At 59.2% G+C, this 13,365-nt stretch overlaps 2 protein-coding genes across 6 annotated transcripts in view; both read right to left on the reverse strand.

The window, feature by feature from the left end:
- The window catches only part of PLSCR3 (phospholipid scramblase 3), an 11,763-nt gene extending 2,316 nt beyond the window's left edge, over positions 1-9,447 (reverse strand). Inside the window, exons 1-7 of one of the 5 annotated variants that reach the window (XM_088142146.1) lie at positions 9,244-9,447; positions 6,719-6,878; positions 3,538-3,818; positions 2,600-2,642; positions 1,345-1,565; positions 570-731; positions 137-298 (exon numbers count right to left, since the gene is read on the reverse strand). In XM_088142146.1, coding sequence (XP_087998272.1) covers positions 137-298; positions 570-731; positions 1,345-1,565; positions 2,600-2,642; positions 3,538-3,818; positions 6,719-6,731 — 882 coding nt within the window. In that variant the 5' untranslated portion in view covers positions 6,732-6,878; positions 9,244-9,447. Of the gene's footprint in view, positions 1-136; positions 299-569; positions 732-1,344; positions 1,566-2,599; positions 2,643-3,537; positions 3,819-6,718; positions 6,879-7,587; positions 7,997-8,228; positions 8,613-9,243 lie in introns of those variants that run through there. The other 4 variants (XM_088142149.1, XM_088142147.1, XM_088142148.1 and 1 more) reach the window with 4 other exon arrangements.
- Positions 9,448-11,023: 1,576 nt separating this feature from the next.
- Positions 11,024-13,365, reverse strand: TMEM256 (transmembrane protein 256). The gene is made up of 4 exons (XM_088142185.1): positions 13,210-13,365; positions 12,580-12,617; positions 12,263-12,343; positions 11,024-11,544 (listed from the first exon to the last, which is right to left on the reverse strand). Exons 1-4 carry the CDS (start codon positions 13,292-13,294, stop codon positions 11,401-11,403), a joined length of 348 nt encoding a protein of 115 aa, XP_087998311.1. The 5' UTR covers positions 13,295-13,365; the 3' UTR covers positions 11,024-11,400.

Consider the following 13,365-nt stretch of genomic DNA (forward strand, 5'->3'; position numbering starts at 1 on the left):
AAAGTAGGAGACACGTTGCTCGAGCGAAGCGCCTGGCGGTCTCCTCCAGGATATGGGGAGGGGCTGAGCTGCAGGGAAGGGGCACCCCCCAGATTCCAGAGCCCACAGCCCCTCCCCATCTCTGACCCGGACTCACGATGAGGAAGCATGCGCCCAGCAGCACCGCTTTGACCTTCACGTCCAGGTCCATGGGGAACTGGATCCCAAAGTTGTCCGTATCAGTGAAGATCTCCTTGATGAGGCCGCTCCACTGCTTGCTGATCCGGCCCACCCCGCGCGACTCGTCCCGCGTCTTCACCTGCAGGGAGACACCAGGGAGGGGACTGCATAAGGAAGCTCTCCCCGTGACCCCACCTCAAACATACACCGTATTTCCTGCTCGACCCGGCGCAGGAAGTGGACCCCCATCTTAATTTTTTTAAAGGCTTTTTTAAAAAGGGGCATTTTTTAAGACCTGAGGAAAATATTCTAAAGGGCGTGGGGTTCCTGAGCATGTGCAAAGTGCCCCTCCCCCCCAACTTGGGAAAATTTGAGCCCGTTCTCTGCAGAAGTGCTCTCCCTGGGCGCACCTCAAAGCTGACATCCCCGCCGCAGCTGCAGGCAAAGCAGGGCCCCAAAACGCGCAGCACCGTCTCCTTCTCGACGTTCTGGATGGAGAACCGGGGCGTGAACGGATGCCACGTCTGCACCACGTACCCGATGGTGGTGCCCGGGGGGCACTGCACTTCCATCTGTGGGAAGGAAAGGAAAGGAAAGACTGGCACCGGGGAAACTGTGCCGGCTCCTAAAATGGGGTCAAGAAGCCTCTGTGGCTGTGCCCAGGTCACCCCCAATCCTTGGACAAATAAGCCAAATTGCAACGTAACAGGATGGAGAGATTCACACACAACACAACAGCTGCTTCGCAAGGGCTAAACCACAGTCCCGCTTTAGTTTAGTCCACAATCTGACCCACACTTAACCTCCTTCCTGTTCACGGGGGCCCCCGAAAAGGTCTCTACCTTAAGAAGCTGAGAGATAAACTGGGGTCCCAAGTAAAAACAACCCAGTTGCTGCAATTTCTGTAACCTGATTCCACTCCTTTTTAATCAATCTCGTTAAAGGAAACTCGGGGAAAATTTCACTGTCGGTTAAAGTTGGCGGTCAAGAGGACCCGCAGCCAGCTTCTCTGCCAGGAACATCAGAAGCACCCGCGCCAGGACAGTTTGAAAGGGCAGGGAGACCTCTCCCCACCGCTCAGCAGGTTTACTGCGCAAACTTAAAACGCTCTCGCTTCTGAGAATCCAAGCTTCTGGCCCTCGTGATCGAATCCAAACCGCATTCCTGCAGCCCCTGCCCCTTTACCTCCTGAAGGCAGCAGGGGAACCAGCAGCTGACGCACTTCAGCGGCCGGACCAGGCGAATGACTTCGCGGCCGGTGGGGTCGTCCAGCCGCATGGAGAAACGGCGCAGGGAGCCGCAGCAGTTGCGCGTGCAACAGTCGTTCTGCTCTTCCGCGTGGAAGATGTGCTGGCCCAGGCTGTTCCGCACCTCGTACTTGTTGTTGCCTTCAAAGCCGATGAAGGCTGCGGAGGAAAAGGCTGCCGTTACCGGGGATCGAGAGCAGGGTGATCAGCGCGAAAGCGCGTGGCGGGCTCTGCTGCTGCGGGGACTGTAGATGAGCACAAGCCACATCTTGCTGCCACGATAAAGGCGTCGTCCTCGCAGGACACCAATAATGGCTGCCTCACGCCGTGGAATGAAGTCACGGCACCCGTAAGGTCGTCACCGCTTGTTCTGCCAGATCCACACAACATGCAGAGGCGCGTTCCCACAACAGATGGCTACTGCCAGTTTCGCCTTGCTTCGCTTCTCATGCCAGCTGAGCTGGCACAGAGTTCTTCTTGAGCATGTTCATGCAGTTCTTCCTTTAGACAGGAGAGGCGGTTTAGGAAAACCCCTGCAAGCCACCTCGGGCATTGCTCCATCTTGGAAGTCAACCAGCCTCGAGAGAATTGCGCAGGGAGGTGAGTGGGGGACCCCCCAAAAGGAGGGGCTCTGAGGGAGCCACCGGGATCCCTCCCATCTGGGACTAGGGATGCTAATTGTCCCCAACTCTAGGAAAGAGATGTAGAAAAGCTCCATGGCATTTTGAAGTCCGAGCGTTCTTGTAATGTTAATGGTAATGCCAAACGGTTCTCTTGTTATACCTTTTCTCTTCTTTTCATTTTATACCTTCTGATCAAAAGAGAAGAACATAACTGCTCAGAATCCCTTTGGAGTTTAGCACATAGAAACCCTAGCAAATAAATCAATAACGATTTTCAGACTTGCACTCTTTGCATGATGTGTAGCTGATGTGCTGACCTCACGCTGCACATGATGTGCGTCATTGTGGTGTCATTGTGGCTTGCAACAGGCGCCCAACACCAGAAGTCCCAGACAGTCCTGCACCTTTAGCATCTACAGGGCCCCCCAACCTCTGTCTTCAAGTTCTGCTACTGTCCTGACCGCACCACTCCCCCAGTGCAAGGCCCTACAGAAGCTGAGCATTGGAAGGGCAGCAAAATCGGTCTGCGCACAAGTTCTAAAAGGCATTTCAGCGGTTTTGACCCCATACCTTCCACAAGTTCCACTTTCTGATGGATCAAAATTTGGTCCACCTGGAGAGAAGAGACAGAGCAGAATCAGAGAGCGCGGCCTTCGAGGGCCCAGGAGCGAGCAAGCAGTTACATCACCAACGCAAACAAGCAGACGCGCGTGCAAAAACAAAATCCTGAAAATGGGCTGAGGGCAGCAGTGCATCCCTTTATCATTGTCTCTGAATGCCAAGCAGCTCCCCAATCCAGAAAGGGGAAGGCAGAGCAGCCCCCAAACCCAGTCTGTAGGCTGCTTATAACAGGATTCCTGGCCTAATCATTGACATGCATGGGAGGGGAGGGGAGGGGAGGGGAGGGGAGGGGAGAAGGCAGAAAAGATTTCCCAAGGGAAAATCTTTGTAGACAATACTCAGGACTGAACTGCAGCCATGGTTCATTCTGCAGCAAAACCAGATGCTTCCAATGTTCGAAATGTGGGCTGATCAGCGCATGAACTGTTCTCACGGAGAGAGCGATAAAGATTTTCTAGCAATCAGCCAGGGCCATGATCAGGCACCGTACTTCTGGCTCATTTAAAGGATTTCTGGCTGCCTTTGGTGGGGCAGCACCAGCGAGGGAACCAGCAGAGCCTCCTACATCAAGAGCAGTTTTTGACTGGGAATTGCTAGGGGCCAAACCCAGGGCCTTGCAGACAAAGCACACCTTCCCCCTGCTAAGGCAGATTCCTTGAGGGCTGCAGCCTCAAACCAGGACTTGCGTTCCTTCTGCACAGGTGCGCTTGCGAACAGCTGAATCTTATTTCAGCCCTGATGGCGGGGCACCATCTTTCATCACAGCTGGAAGGTACAAAGCGGCTTGGAGCAGGCTGGGCATTGCCCACCCCCTCCCTAACCACATCGTCTTCCAGCATCTGCAGCCAGTTTGCTCTGTCCAGCAGCAGAGCCAGCCCTGTGCTTACCTGGGTAAGGTACTCCAAGCCAGGGGGGATGCTGGTTGCCACAGGCAGGTAAGGGGTGATGGCCACGTGGGGATCTGGCGGCTGGTGATGTTGAGGCGTAGCAGCGTGGTCCCGATATCCTCGGGGTGGAGGCTGGGGCGGAGCAACGTGGCCAGCCCCGTGGCCAGCAGCAGAATAGACATTGAACCCTGGGCTTGGTGCAGAGGGCCCAGCGTGTGGTTGTGGCACAACGGGGTAAGGGGGAGAAGCAACAGGATATCCTGGCTGTGGAACATGGTACCCTGTAATGAGGACCAAAGAGAGAGCAGCAGTCACAAGAGACCCATCACGCCCCGACTCCTGAAACTGTCGCTGTGCCTTTAAGCAGAGCAGGTGGCTTTCTCCCACCTACAAACAGTGGCCGTTTCCAAAGAGCACAAGGGCAGAATGGGAAATGTAGTCCTGGAGGGAGGGAGTCGGTCCCTGAACAGCCCAGGAAGAAAAAGGAGAAAAACAGAATTCTGCTCGCAAAGCAGTTTCCCCCCGAAAAGTCCTTTGTCCCTTTTAAAAGAACAACAGGTAAGAGACAGAGGAGATTCTGTTTGCAAGGATTTAAGGGAGGGTTTACGGAAGGGGGCAAGCGCAGAGAGAAACCGGAAGGCCCATAAAGATGCAAAAGGCGGGCGGTGGGCCCTGGGCTGAAGGAAAACGACAACGAAAGGAAGGTGAAATTTAGCAAGGGAGGAAGCAGAGATGGGTCATAAGCCCAGGTCAGCCGTCCCCCACCCGGCTCTGCCAAATGTGTTAGGACTGCAGCTCCCAGAATCCCCTAGCCAAAGGCCAGGTTAGCTGAGAATTCTGGGAACCGCAACTGGCACCCGGGAGGAAGGCAGTGCCACTAGGCAGCTTTTGGAAAGAAACAGAAGGAGAGCTGAGGAAGCTGGAAAACGGCGACATAACGCAGGAAAGTCTCCGACACCGAGCACAGGGCCTGGTGGGGATCAGGCGGGGGGAAGCGGGGGCAGAAATAACGCATGGAAAAAGGGACCCCGAGGTTGGGAGGGCAGAGGCCGCTCCCCTGAGCTCTTAATTTCTGAAAGGAGGGCACTGCCTCTGCCTTTGCCTCAAACCTAGGTGGACTGATCAGCCGCAGCTGACCAAGGGGTGGTGCTCTCTGCACTTGCTCAGGAGTCTTCCTTTAGGCAGGGATGGAGGGGAGGGGAAGGGAACGAGCACAAGAGGGGGCTGGAGGGTGAAGGAAGCGCTTCTCCTGCAAGTCTAGCAGGGCCGAAGGTTGCTCAGACAGGTCCTGGACTCATTCATTGATTCAATTTCTATAGCCGCCCTTCTCGCATTTGCGACTCCAGAAGGACATCAAGATCGAGGCCAGCCTGACCCCGGGGGTGGGGGGGATGATGTTTCATAGGGTCACAGGAGTTACATCATTACATCAGGAGTGGAGGGAGTGACTCAGCCTCCCCCCCGCCCCCCGGTTTCCTATCACACCCAGGTGCATTCCAGCCGCGCCCTCCATCCACCCTCCTGGCCCTGCCCGGCTTCTGGCAAAACAGCTACAAAGGCACCGGGCATGCCCACATCATCGCCAGCTCCGCTTTCTGTGAATGGGCCGTCCCCCCTCTCCCTCCCTCCCTCCCGGGCAGCTCAGTCCTGCACCCCCCTCTGGGGTTTCTGGGAAGCGGGCAGGTACTGCAACTCCCATCATGCCCTGCTTGCAGTCCCCAAAAGGCAGCAGGGTGGGAAGAGGGCAACAGTTCTGGGAAGCATGCAGGAAAGGCACCAACAAGCCATAATTTTTGGACTATATTGATGTCATTCTCGCCTTTCTGTTGACACAACACTCTGGACGACTTGCAGCAGTTAAAAAATACACTTGGTAGAAAGTTAAGCCTAAAACAAGGTAATTAAAATCAAGGCAAAACTATTTTCAAAAAAGTTGGCTAGTCTTTCTGGTTTATCTCCAGCCTCCGCCAGGCAGCTAAACTGCTCCCAAAGATGGAGGTTCCTGTTAGCTCACACATCCCTTCTGCCCTCAATGAATGTTTGTAACTAAGCTCTTCCCCTTCTAAAGCCATCCCTTTGGGCCAATGCAAAATTTATTCATTCCACAGAAGGACTGCACAGGAGAGAACAATTTTTCTCTGTCCACTGCCCCCCCCGCCATTTTTCCTGTTTGGCAAACCTTCATTCTGTCTCCTCTCATTGGCCTTTTCCCAAGGAAAAATAAACTTTTGACAGCAGTTTAACATATTTAGTTTAGTTTCTCCTCTTCCCAGCCACCTGTTGCTGCAAATGACAGTAAAAAGAAATCATAATATTAGTACTTGGGAAGCAAAGAACATAAACAGAAAGGCTGTGGGCAATTCAGTCACAGCTCATCAGATCCGGAGAACTTTCCTACTTAGCAAACGATCAGGAAACCCACCTGCCTCGACAACTTTCCTTCTGAAGCAGCCATTATGTCTTGTGGCAAGGAGTTCCTGAGTCTACCACCGTGCCCTCTTAAGACGTTTTTCCCCTTCTGTCCGCCCTGAGTCTTTCACCACTCAAGCTTCACCCAAATTCCCTGTTGACTTTTAGGTTTACAGAACTGTTTGCTCCTGCTGATGATGGCCAAGTCTCTAGAGCAGTTTTTCAACCTAGCCAACTTTAAGATGTGTGGACTTCAAGTCCGAGAACTGGGAATGGAAAATTCCAAACTGGAACTGAAATGCAGACTGATTCACACCCCCCTGGAAAGCAGCCTCATTTTGGCCCACAGGAACTTGCCAACTGCCAATTCATGGCTTGGCCTCCCCCACCACCTGCCATGCCACACTAAGCCCCCACCTAATTTTTTCCCGACAGATCCTGCCCAAGAACCGGCACTCCAGTTTGGCGATCTTGGGCCCCCTAAACTCTTCTCCAAGAAACCTGAAAGAGAAGGGGCGCGTAAACCGCATCGAAGCGCAACCCTCTGGTCTGGCATTTGCTGCCGAAATCCCAGAAATTGCCCAGGATTAGAAATGCAAGGGTTGGGAGGCACGGGTCAAACAGCAAATACCACTAGGCAGAAAATGCTCCCCTCTCCAAAGGCAAAAGGTAACGGAAACGCACATGGGGAAATGGCGCTTCCCCATCCCCTTAACGAGGCAGTGCCGTGCAAGAGCAAGGAGGGGGCAGAGGCAAGAGAAGAGCAGCGAACCTGGCGCTGCCATGGTCCCCGTCTTCCGAGGGAAGGGATCCCGCTCCTGGCGATGTCGGATCAGCACCCGCCTGCGCCTTCCATCGGGAGATCCCTGCAGGTGGTTCAGAGGCCGCTGTCAGTGGTCTCCCTCCAAGCTCTGCTGGGTCCCCAGATAACCCTGTCGAAGAGGGAGAGAGCTGGGGTGAAACAGTGACTCCGCTTAACAGAAGGGGGGGCTCAGCATCTGCCCCCAAAGGTCCAGCACATCCATCGCGCCATCTGACCGGGTTCCTCCACAAACCGCCTCTCGATTCATCAGATCAGCCTCCTCCTAGCCGAGAACGCGTGGGACTGGAGCTCCCACCTGCCAACGGACTGGCTGAGCACCGTGGGAGTTGAAGTCCAACACCCTGGGAAAGCGCTGGGTTGGAGAAGCACCCCAGACCCATCCACTGCAGCGGGCCTCTGCTGGGCTCAGGCGGGCACTGCCTTCCCCAGGCAACCTCAGCTGGCGTCCCCCAGGCCAACCCGCGCTGGACTCCACGTCTGCAGACTCCTGCCTGGCCTCGCTCGGGATTTCTATGAATTCGCGGCAGAGGCCAGCGGGGAGGCAGCCAAACGCACCAGGACTCAGACCAATGGAACTGCCCATACCGTTGGGTAAGGCTCCGAGTTCTCACCGGCCAGAAATCCAACCGGTAAGGCCTTGCCCGCTGAGGCCAAGGGGAAGCGGTTCCTTCTGCGCTGCCCTTAAAAACGGGCCCCTTTAAGAGAAGCGCCAGGCCAGAGATCTGCGCCCGCGTCCCCTTCGGGGAGGCCAGGGAACCCCCGGCGGGGGCCAAGCGCGCAGCCGCCGCCCCGCCTGCCTCCCACCGGGGCGAGCCTACCCGGGGAGCCGCAGAGCGCACCAGTCTCCTCCAAAGCACCGATTCGGATCAACCCGGGGGCGGCGGCGGCGAGGCGCCCGGCTGCGCACACGGAGACGGCCCGCCCAACCGGCCGCCAGGCCCGCAGGGGAGAAGCCCTTCGCCGGGCAACGGCGGGGACCAGCTGCTCCTCCAGGAACGGCCCTTCCTCGGGCTGCGCGCCGCACGTGACCGGCGTGAAACTGGATCCCTCTCCAAGGGGCTGCGGGGAGGGGCGGGGGGCCGGAGCGGAGCCTGCCCGCGCCCTCCAGCCGGCGCCGAGCCTTCTTCCCCAACCGAGCGCCCCCCACATGCTGGAAGACCATCCGGCAGTCTGCCGGGGGGCTGAGGACGGGGGGCCCGGGAGGCTGATCCAACCAATAAGCCTCGCTGCCGCTCCCTGGCCCCAGCCCCTCCCTCTGGCCCCGGCCCTTCCCAAGCCCACCTCCCGCCCTCCAAGCCGGGCCGGGCTTGAAGGAACAGACGAAAGGGCGCTCTGGCTATCGACGCCCCCGAGGGATGCCCCCCGCCGAAACTGGGAGCCTGACGGCTCTCGCCCGCTGGCAGAAAAGGGCCGGCGCGGAATGCCCCCCCCCCCAACGCCGGCAGCCTCCGATTCTTGCCCGAAAAGGAAAGCGGCGGTCGCGGCCTCGCTCGCGCGGTCCGCAAGAATGTTGCCGAGCCTTCCCCAGCAGGAAACCTCGCGCACCCCGGAGGCGCCCTCGGCTCCCGCCCGCGCCCTCGGCATTCGCGGCTCCCGGCGCTCCTCCCTGATCGCGACCCTCCCCGTGGGCTGCCCCTTCCAGAAGGGGGGCGCAAACGGAGGCAGGAGCCCTCGGTCGGGGCGGGAGGGGGAGGACGGGAAGACGGGGGAGAAGCCCACCTCCGACCGGAAAACGAAGGCGAGGAGGCATTTCACGGCGGGAGCGACCGAAGGGAGTCTCAGGGAGCGCCCTCCTCGGCGCAGCCCAGCGCGCGGGCCGCCGCGTTCCACAGGGCTCCTCGGCGGGCGGAAATCCGCGCCGGCGAGGCCGACGGACGGGCCCGAGGGGGCTCCGGATTGGAAAGGCGCAGACCGGCCGGCCTACCGGCCGGCCGACAAAGCCTCGAGATCGGGCTGGAAAGAGGCGCGGCCCCTGCCGCAGGAGCCCACTCGTTTCTGGGGCGTTCCGGGGGCTTCAAAATAAGGGGGATCAGAGCTGGGAGCGGTTCGGGTTCGGCTTAGCGCGCACTGTGATGCCGGCCGCGGTGGCTTGCAAACCATGGTTTGCAGCCCTGAGAACTCGGCCATGTTCGTCCGGCAATCCTTGTGCTGCTCCACCCCGGCAGGGTAGGCCACGCCGGGGGCAGAGGGAGCGAGGAACGCCGCCACCTCCCTTGAAAGCGGCGGCGCGAGAAGAGAAATCTGGCCCCGCAAAGCCGCGGGCAGAAAAGAGAAGAGGAAGAAAAGCACCCAGAGCCGCTCCCGGGACTACCCCGCCCGTCATGGCCGGGGATGATGGGAGAGGGCTGCGCAGCCTCAGGAAAGGCAGCAAGCGGGGCCTCGGGGGGCCTCCTGCAAACGGAGCCAAAGCGGCCGCGGCAGGGAACGGGCGCCCTCCGCGGCCGGATCCCGGGCCCGCCCCGCCCTGCCGTTACCTTCAGGCCCAGCGGGAAGGCGCCTCCGCTGCGCGCCCCGCCGGCCGAGGAAACGAAAGCGGCGTGGCCCCGCCGCTCTTTGTTCTGCTCGGCGGGGGGGCGGGGCAGGCGGGGGCCGGGGAGGGGCGGCGAGGGCGGCTTAACCCCTTGCGGGGGCTGCGGGCTCCACCGCCCGCCCCCTTCGAAGGCCGGCCGGGTAAGGCGCCGCTGGGGCTGCGGGCAGAGGGAAGAGGGAAGAGGGAAGAGGCGAGAGCGGGGCCCGCGATCGCCCCTGCCCGGCGCTGCCCGTCCTCCCCGCCGGCGAGCGGCCTGGCCTTTCTGCCGTGGCTCCGCAGGGACCCTTGCGGAGGGCTGCGCCGCAACGCAACGCCCATCCGCCCCAGCCACTCGGCGGGCCGGGGGAGCGCAAGCGGGGTTCCGGGGTTTTTCGCAAGCCGCTCTCTGGGCGCGAGCAGGAGCTTCCCGCTGGGCTCAGCGCCCCCGCGGAGCCGCAGCCGGAGCCGCGCTAAAGCCGGGGGCTTGCGGTGAGGCGGCGGCCGCTGGTCTTCAGCCCAGGGGGCTGCTGTTGTGCGAACGCAGCTCCCAAAGCTCAGGTAGGCGCCTGAACCCCGAGCTGCGCAGCCTCCTTGGGGCATGTGCAAAGGGCCTCGAAACAAATTTGATTCTATGTACTAGCCCGGTGTTTTGCAGGCTGGGGAATGCTGGGAGTTGAAGTCCACCTCTCAAAGTTGCCAAGGGTGAGAAACGCTGCTCTAGCCCAGGGAGAGCCTCTTTTCCCGGCAGTGCCCACCTCAGCCTACCTGCACACACCTATCTAATCTCTTTTGCTCCACCTCAGGGTTGAAAAATCACCTTTTATTTATTTTTAGGGGCCAACGGCTGGAATCTGGCTGTGCTCCTTCATCTTGCAGAAACTCTTGGGGTGTGGGGAGGGATAGGGGGAAATACCAAACTCCCCAAGGCTGTCCCTCCTGCAGACCCACAAAGGGCACCCTCTCTTAGCATTATTACATCACACTTGGAAATGCCAGTTTTTGTCCTCTTAACCTTTACATTATCCAGTCTTTTACATTCATCTACAAAAGGCGATTTGATGCCCCTCTCAAAGTGAACCCCAAACTCAGCCTTGGGGGCATACCCAAGCCTTCCTTCCCTCTGCCCAGCCACACTGAGGCCAGCTGGTTTTCAGGGGCTTGCCAGAATATTCCCGTTAGGGTTTCTTCAGGGTTGCAACAGTTCCCAGAAGCAGTTTTGCCTGTGGACGGCCCCAAGACTCACTCGCTCTCTTTCGCATGACTCGGACACAAAGTCCACTGATGCATTTGGGAACTTTAGCTGAAAACCCAGATTGCTTCTCCGATAGCTGTGGCATTTTTATGACCACCCTATTTTACAGGAGGGATACAACATTTTAAATCTAATTTCCCAGAGAGCCCATGGTTGTTTCGCAATAAAGGCTTGTTTTGCCACATTCCATTATCCACAGCCACACTATTTCAGAGGGTGCCATCTCCCACCTGACACTGAAATCACGGATGAGTTGAACTACAATTTCCATCAGCCCTAGCCAGCACATCCCAAACCCCACATCCTGTGGCCTACAGTGCAATCCAAGCTGTTTAAATACAGCAGCAGCTGCCCAGCCCTTCCACTGGGGGTGGGGGAAGCTGAAACAGATACCCCCCCACCCCACCCCACCTCACCCCCCTGGCCTGGGGGTCTCCTATTACTCAACCTGGGGCTGCCTCAGTTTCACAACTAAAAGTGGATGTGGCTTGAATAAGTAAAATCAAGTTCATTTATTAAAGTCATGTAAACAATGATTAAAGTTGCATCATACTGTACATTCTAGCAAACCCAACATCCATGGCTTAATGCGATCCGTTCCCTTCCCGTCACAAATCTCCATCCATTATAACAACTGAGATTTTCATTAAAAAGAGAGAGGCCTCAGCCCTTCGAGAATTCAACCCCAGCGCAGGTTTCGGACAGGCCCCGAAGAGAAGCCGCTCCAGTCTTGGCCCAGAGGCCCCCCCGACCCCGTGCAGGCAGGAGCTCCTCTTGGCCCGTCCTGCAGAGGGGAGGTGTCCAAAGGCAAAGCAGATGCTCCTGGCTCGCCCAGGGCTGGGGGACAACGTGGAGATTGGGGAGGGGCTGTCAGGGAGCCAAGGCCAGCCAGCCAAGGATCAGGAGGCTTCCACCGTAGGGTGCCACGTGGGTGAAGGCAGGCTCTCCCGTTAGTGCGTGGTAATAGAAGGGCCCACAGAAGAGCCCCATGCCTGTGGACAGGATGGTCCCAGCCTGCGAGAGACAAAAGCCAAGAGTTCTTTAATGGCTGCCCCTCCCACTCCAAAGCACAGATGCCCCTTCCTGTTCCAAGCCAGGAGAAGCCGGGAGTCTGGTTGCCCCAGCTGGATGGAGTTGGAAAAACCGCAGCGCAGAAGCTGAACGTGGCTCTAGAGCCACGTTTCTCAACTTTGGCAACTTGAAGATGGGTGGACTTCAACTCCTAGAATTCCCCAGCCAGCCATGGAGCCTAAGAACTGTGCACCCTAAAACACAGCACAGCTGTATTTCTCAACCTTGGCCACTTTAAGATGTCCGGACTTCAAATCCCAGAATTCCCTGGCTGGGGAATTCTGGGAGTTGAAGTCCACCCATCTTCAAGTTGCCAAAGTTGAGAAACACAGCTCTAGAGGATTCACGTTCAGCCAGGGGAGGGAGGGAGAGGCTTCCCATGGACAAGCAGCACATTGCAGGCCAGGGATCTGACCCCGTTGGGAGAGGGCCCAGATTTTCAGAAAGGGGAAGAAAGCAGAATGTCCCCTCCCCCAAGAATTAGCTGGCTGAAACCCTGGAGAGCAGGGCGGGGTCAAAAGAGGCAGGACGCCCTGCCCCTCTTTCATGCCACCTCCGAAGGGAGACACCACTTGCCACCCGCTGTTGCCAGTGCTGTGTCTGGAGGAAGTCGGGTGGCGTGCCCCACTCCCAAAGGGACTCGGAGGTCCAGAATACCTACCATCATGGGGTATCGGCAATGGGGCACGGCCAAGAGGGCCAGGCTGTGCAGGAAGTGGTACTTGTTGGCAGTGCCATACAACTGCAAAGGAAGCATCAACCCGTGAGGACCCGCTCTGCCCGCCCACAGCTCCAGCTGCAGGAGAAGCCCCGGGTTGGGTGGCAGAAGCCCAAAGCGCCCCCCAACTTGGTGCCTGCTTTGCCAGCAGCAGAAGTGATTCTCAGCCCAGGCGTCAGGCACCAGGGCGCCGGAGCTCCTGCCCAGAGCGCCCAAGGGACATACGCGGACGTGCGTGTGTGTGGACGCGTGTGCGTTACCTCTTTCAGGTACTCTTGCTGTTCCCGGGGGCGGAACCCTGGAAGAAGAGCAGCAGCAGCGGCCGGTTATTAGGGGGAAGGCCGGGGAGCGCAGCGCGCACCGGCGGCCTTTGCCTGCCCCGAGCCGCGGGACCGCTTCGCTGCGCCCCGGGGAGCCCAGAGGCCTCGGCGGCCGGCTCCGGCCGTTCCGGACACGCCCTCCCCGCCCGGGTCAGACGCCCTGCCGTCACTCGGCCCCTCCCACAGCTGGGCGCGCGGGGACGAGCCCCTCGATGGCTTGGTGCAAATGAGGTCAGCTGCGCGCGGCGAGGGCATGCTGCGTGACGTCACCGTGGTTTCCACCGACGCCCAGGGCGGGGGTCTGCCGGAATGGCGCCGTAAGCAGGGCCGGCGGGAGCCGTAGAAGCCCCCCCCCTCGCTTGGCCATTCCGGGCGCTGCAACCCCAGGAGCCTGGAGGCGGAAGGAGCCGCGCCACCCGACCTCCGCCGGGCGCCCGGCAAAGCAGCCCCCGCGAAGACCCCCGCCAAGTTGCAGCGCGGCCCTCCTCGCTCCGAGCGCCCCCGCAAGCGGGCTCCGGGGACCAGCCCGCGACCAGCCCGCGTCCAGTCCAGTCCAGCCCCGCCGCTCACCGTGAGCCCCGTAGGCGGCCGCTCCCACCGCGGCCGCCCCGCTCACCGCCCCGAGGCGGCGGAAAAACCCAGCTGCGGCCGCCATCCTCCTTCACCCGCTGAGCCAGGCTCGAACTCTTCCGACTAGGGTGCGCCTTAGCCAATCAGCGTCCTCGG

This window comes from Python bivittatus, unplaced genomic scaffold (assembly GCF_059951505.1).
Source record: "Python bivittatus isolate LINGU-HERP-01145 unplaced genomic scaffold, Pbiv_v1 ctg000370_np1212, whole genome shotgun sequence".
Classification (NCBI taxonomy): domain Eukaryota; kingdom Metazoa; phylum Chordata; class Lepidosauria; order Squamata; family Pythonidae; genus Python; species Python bivittatus.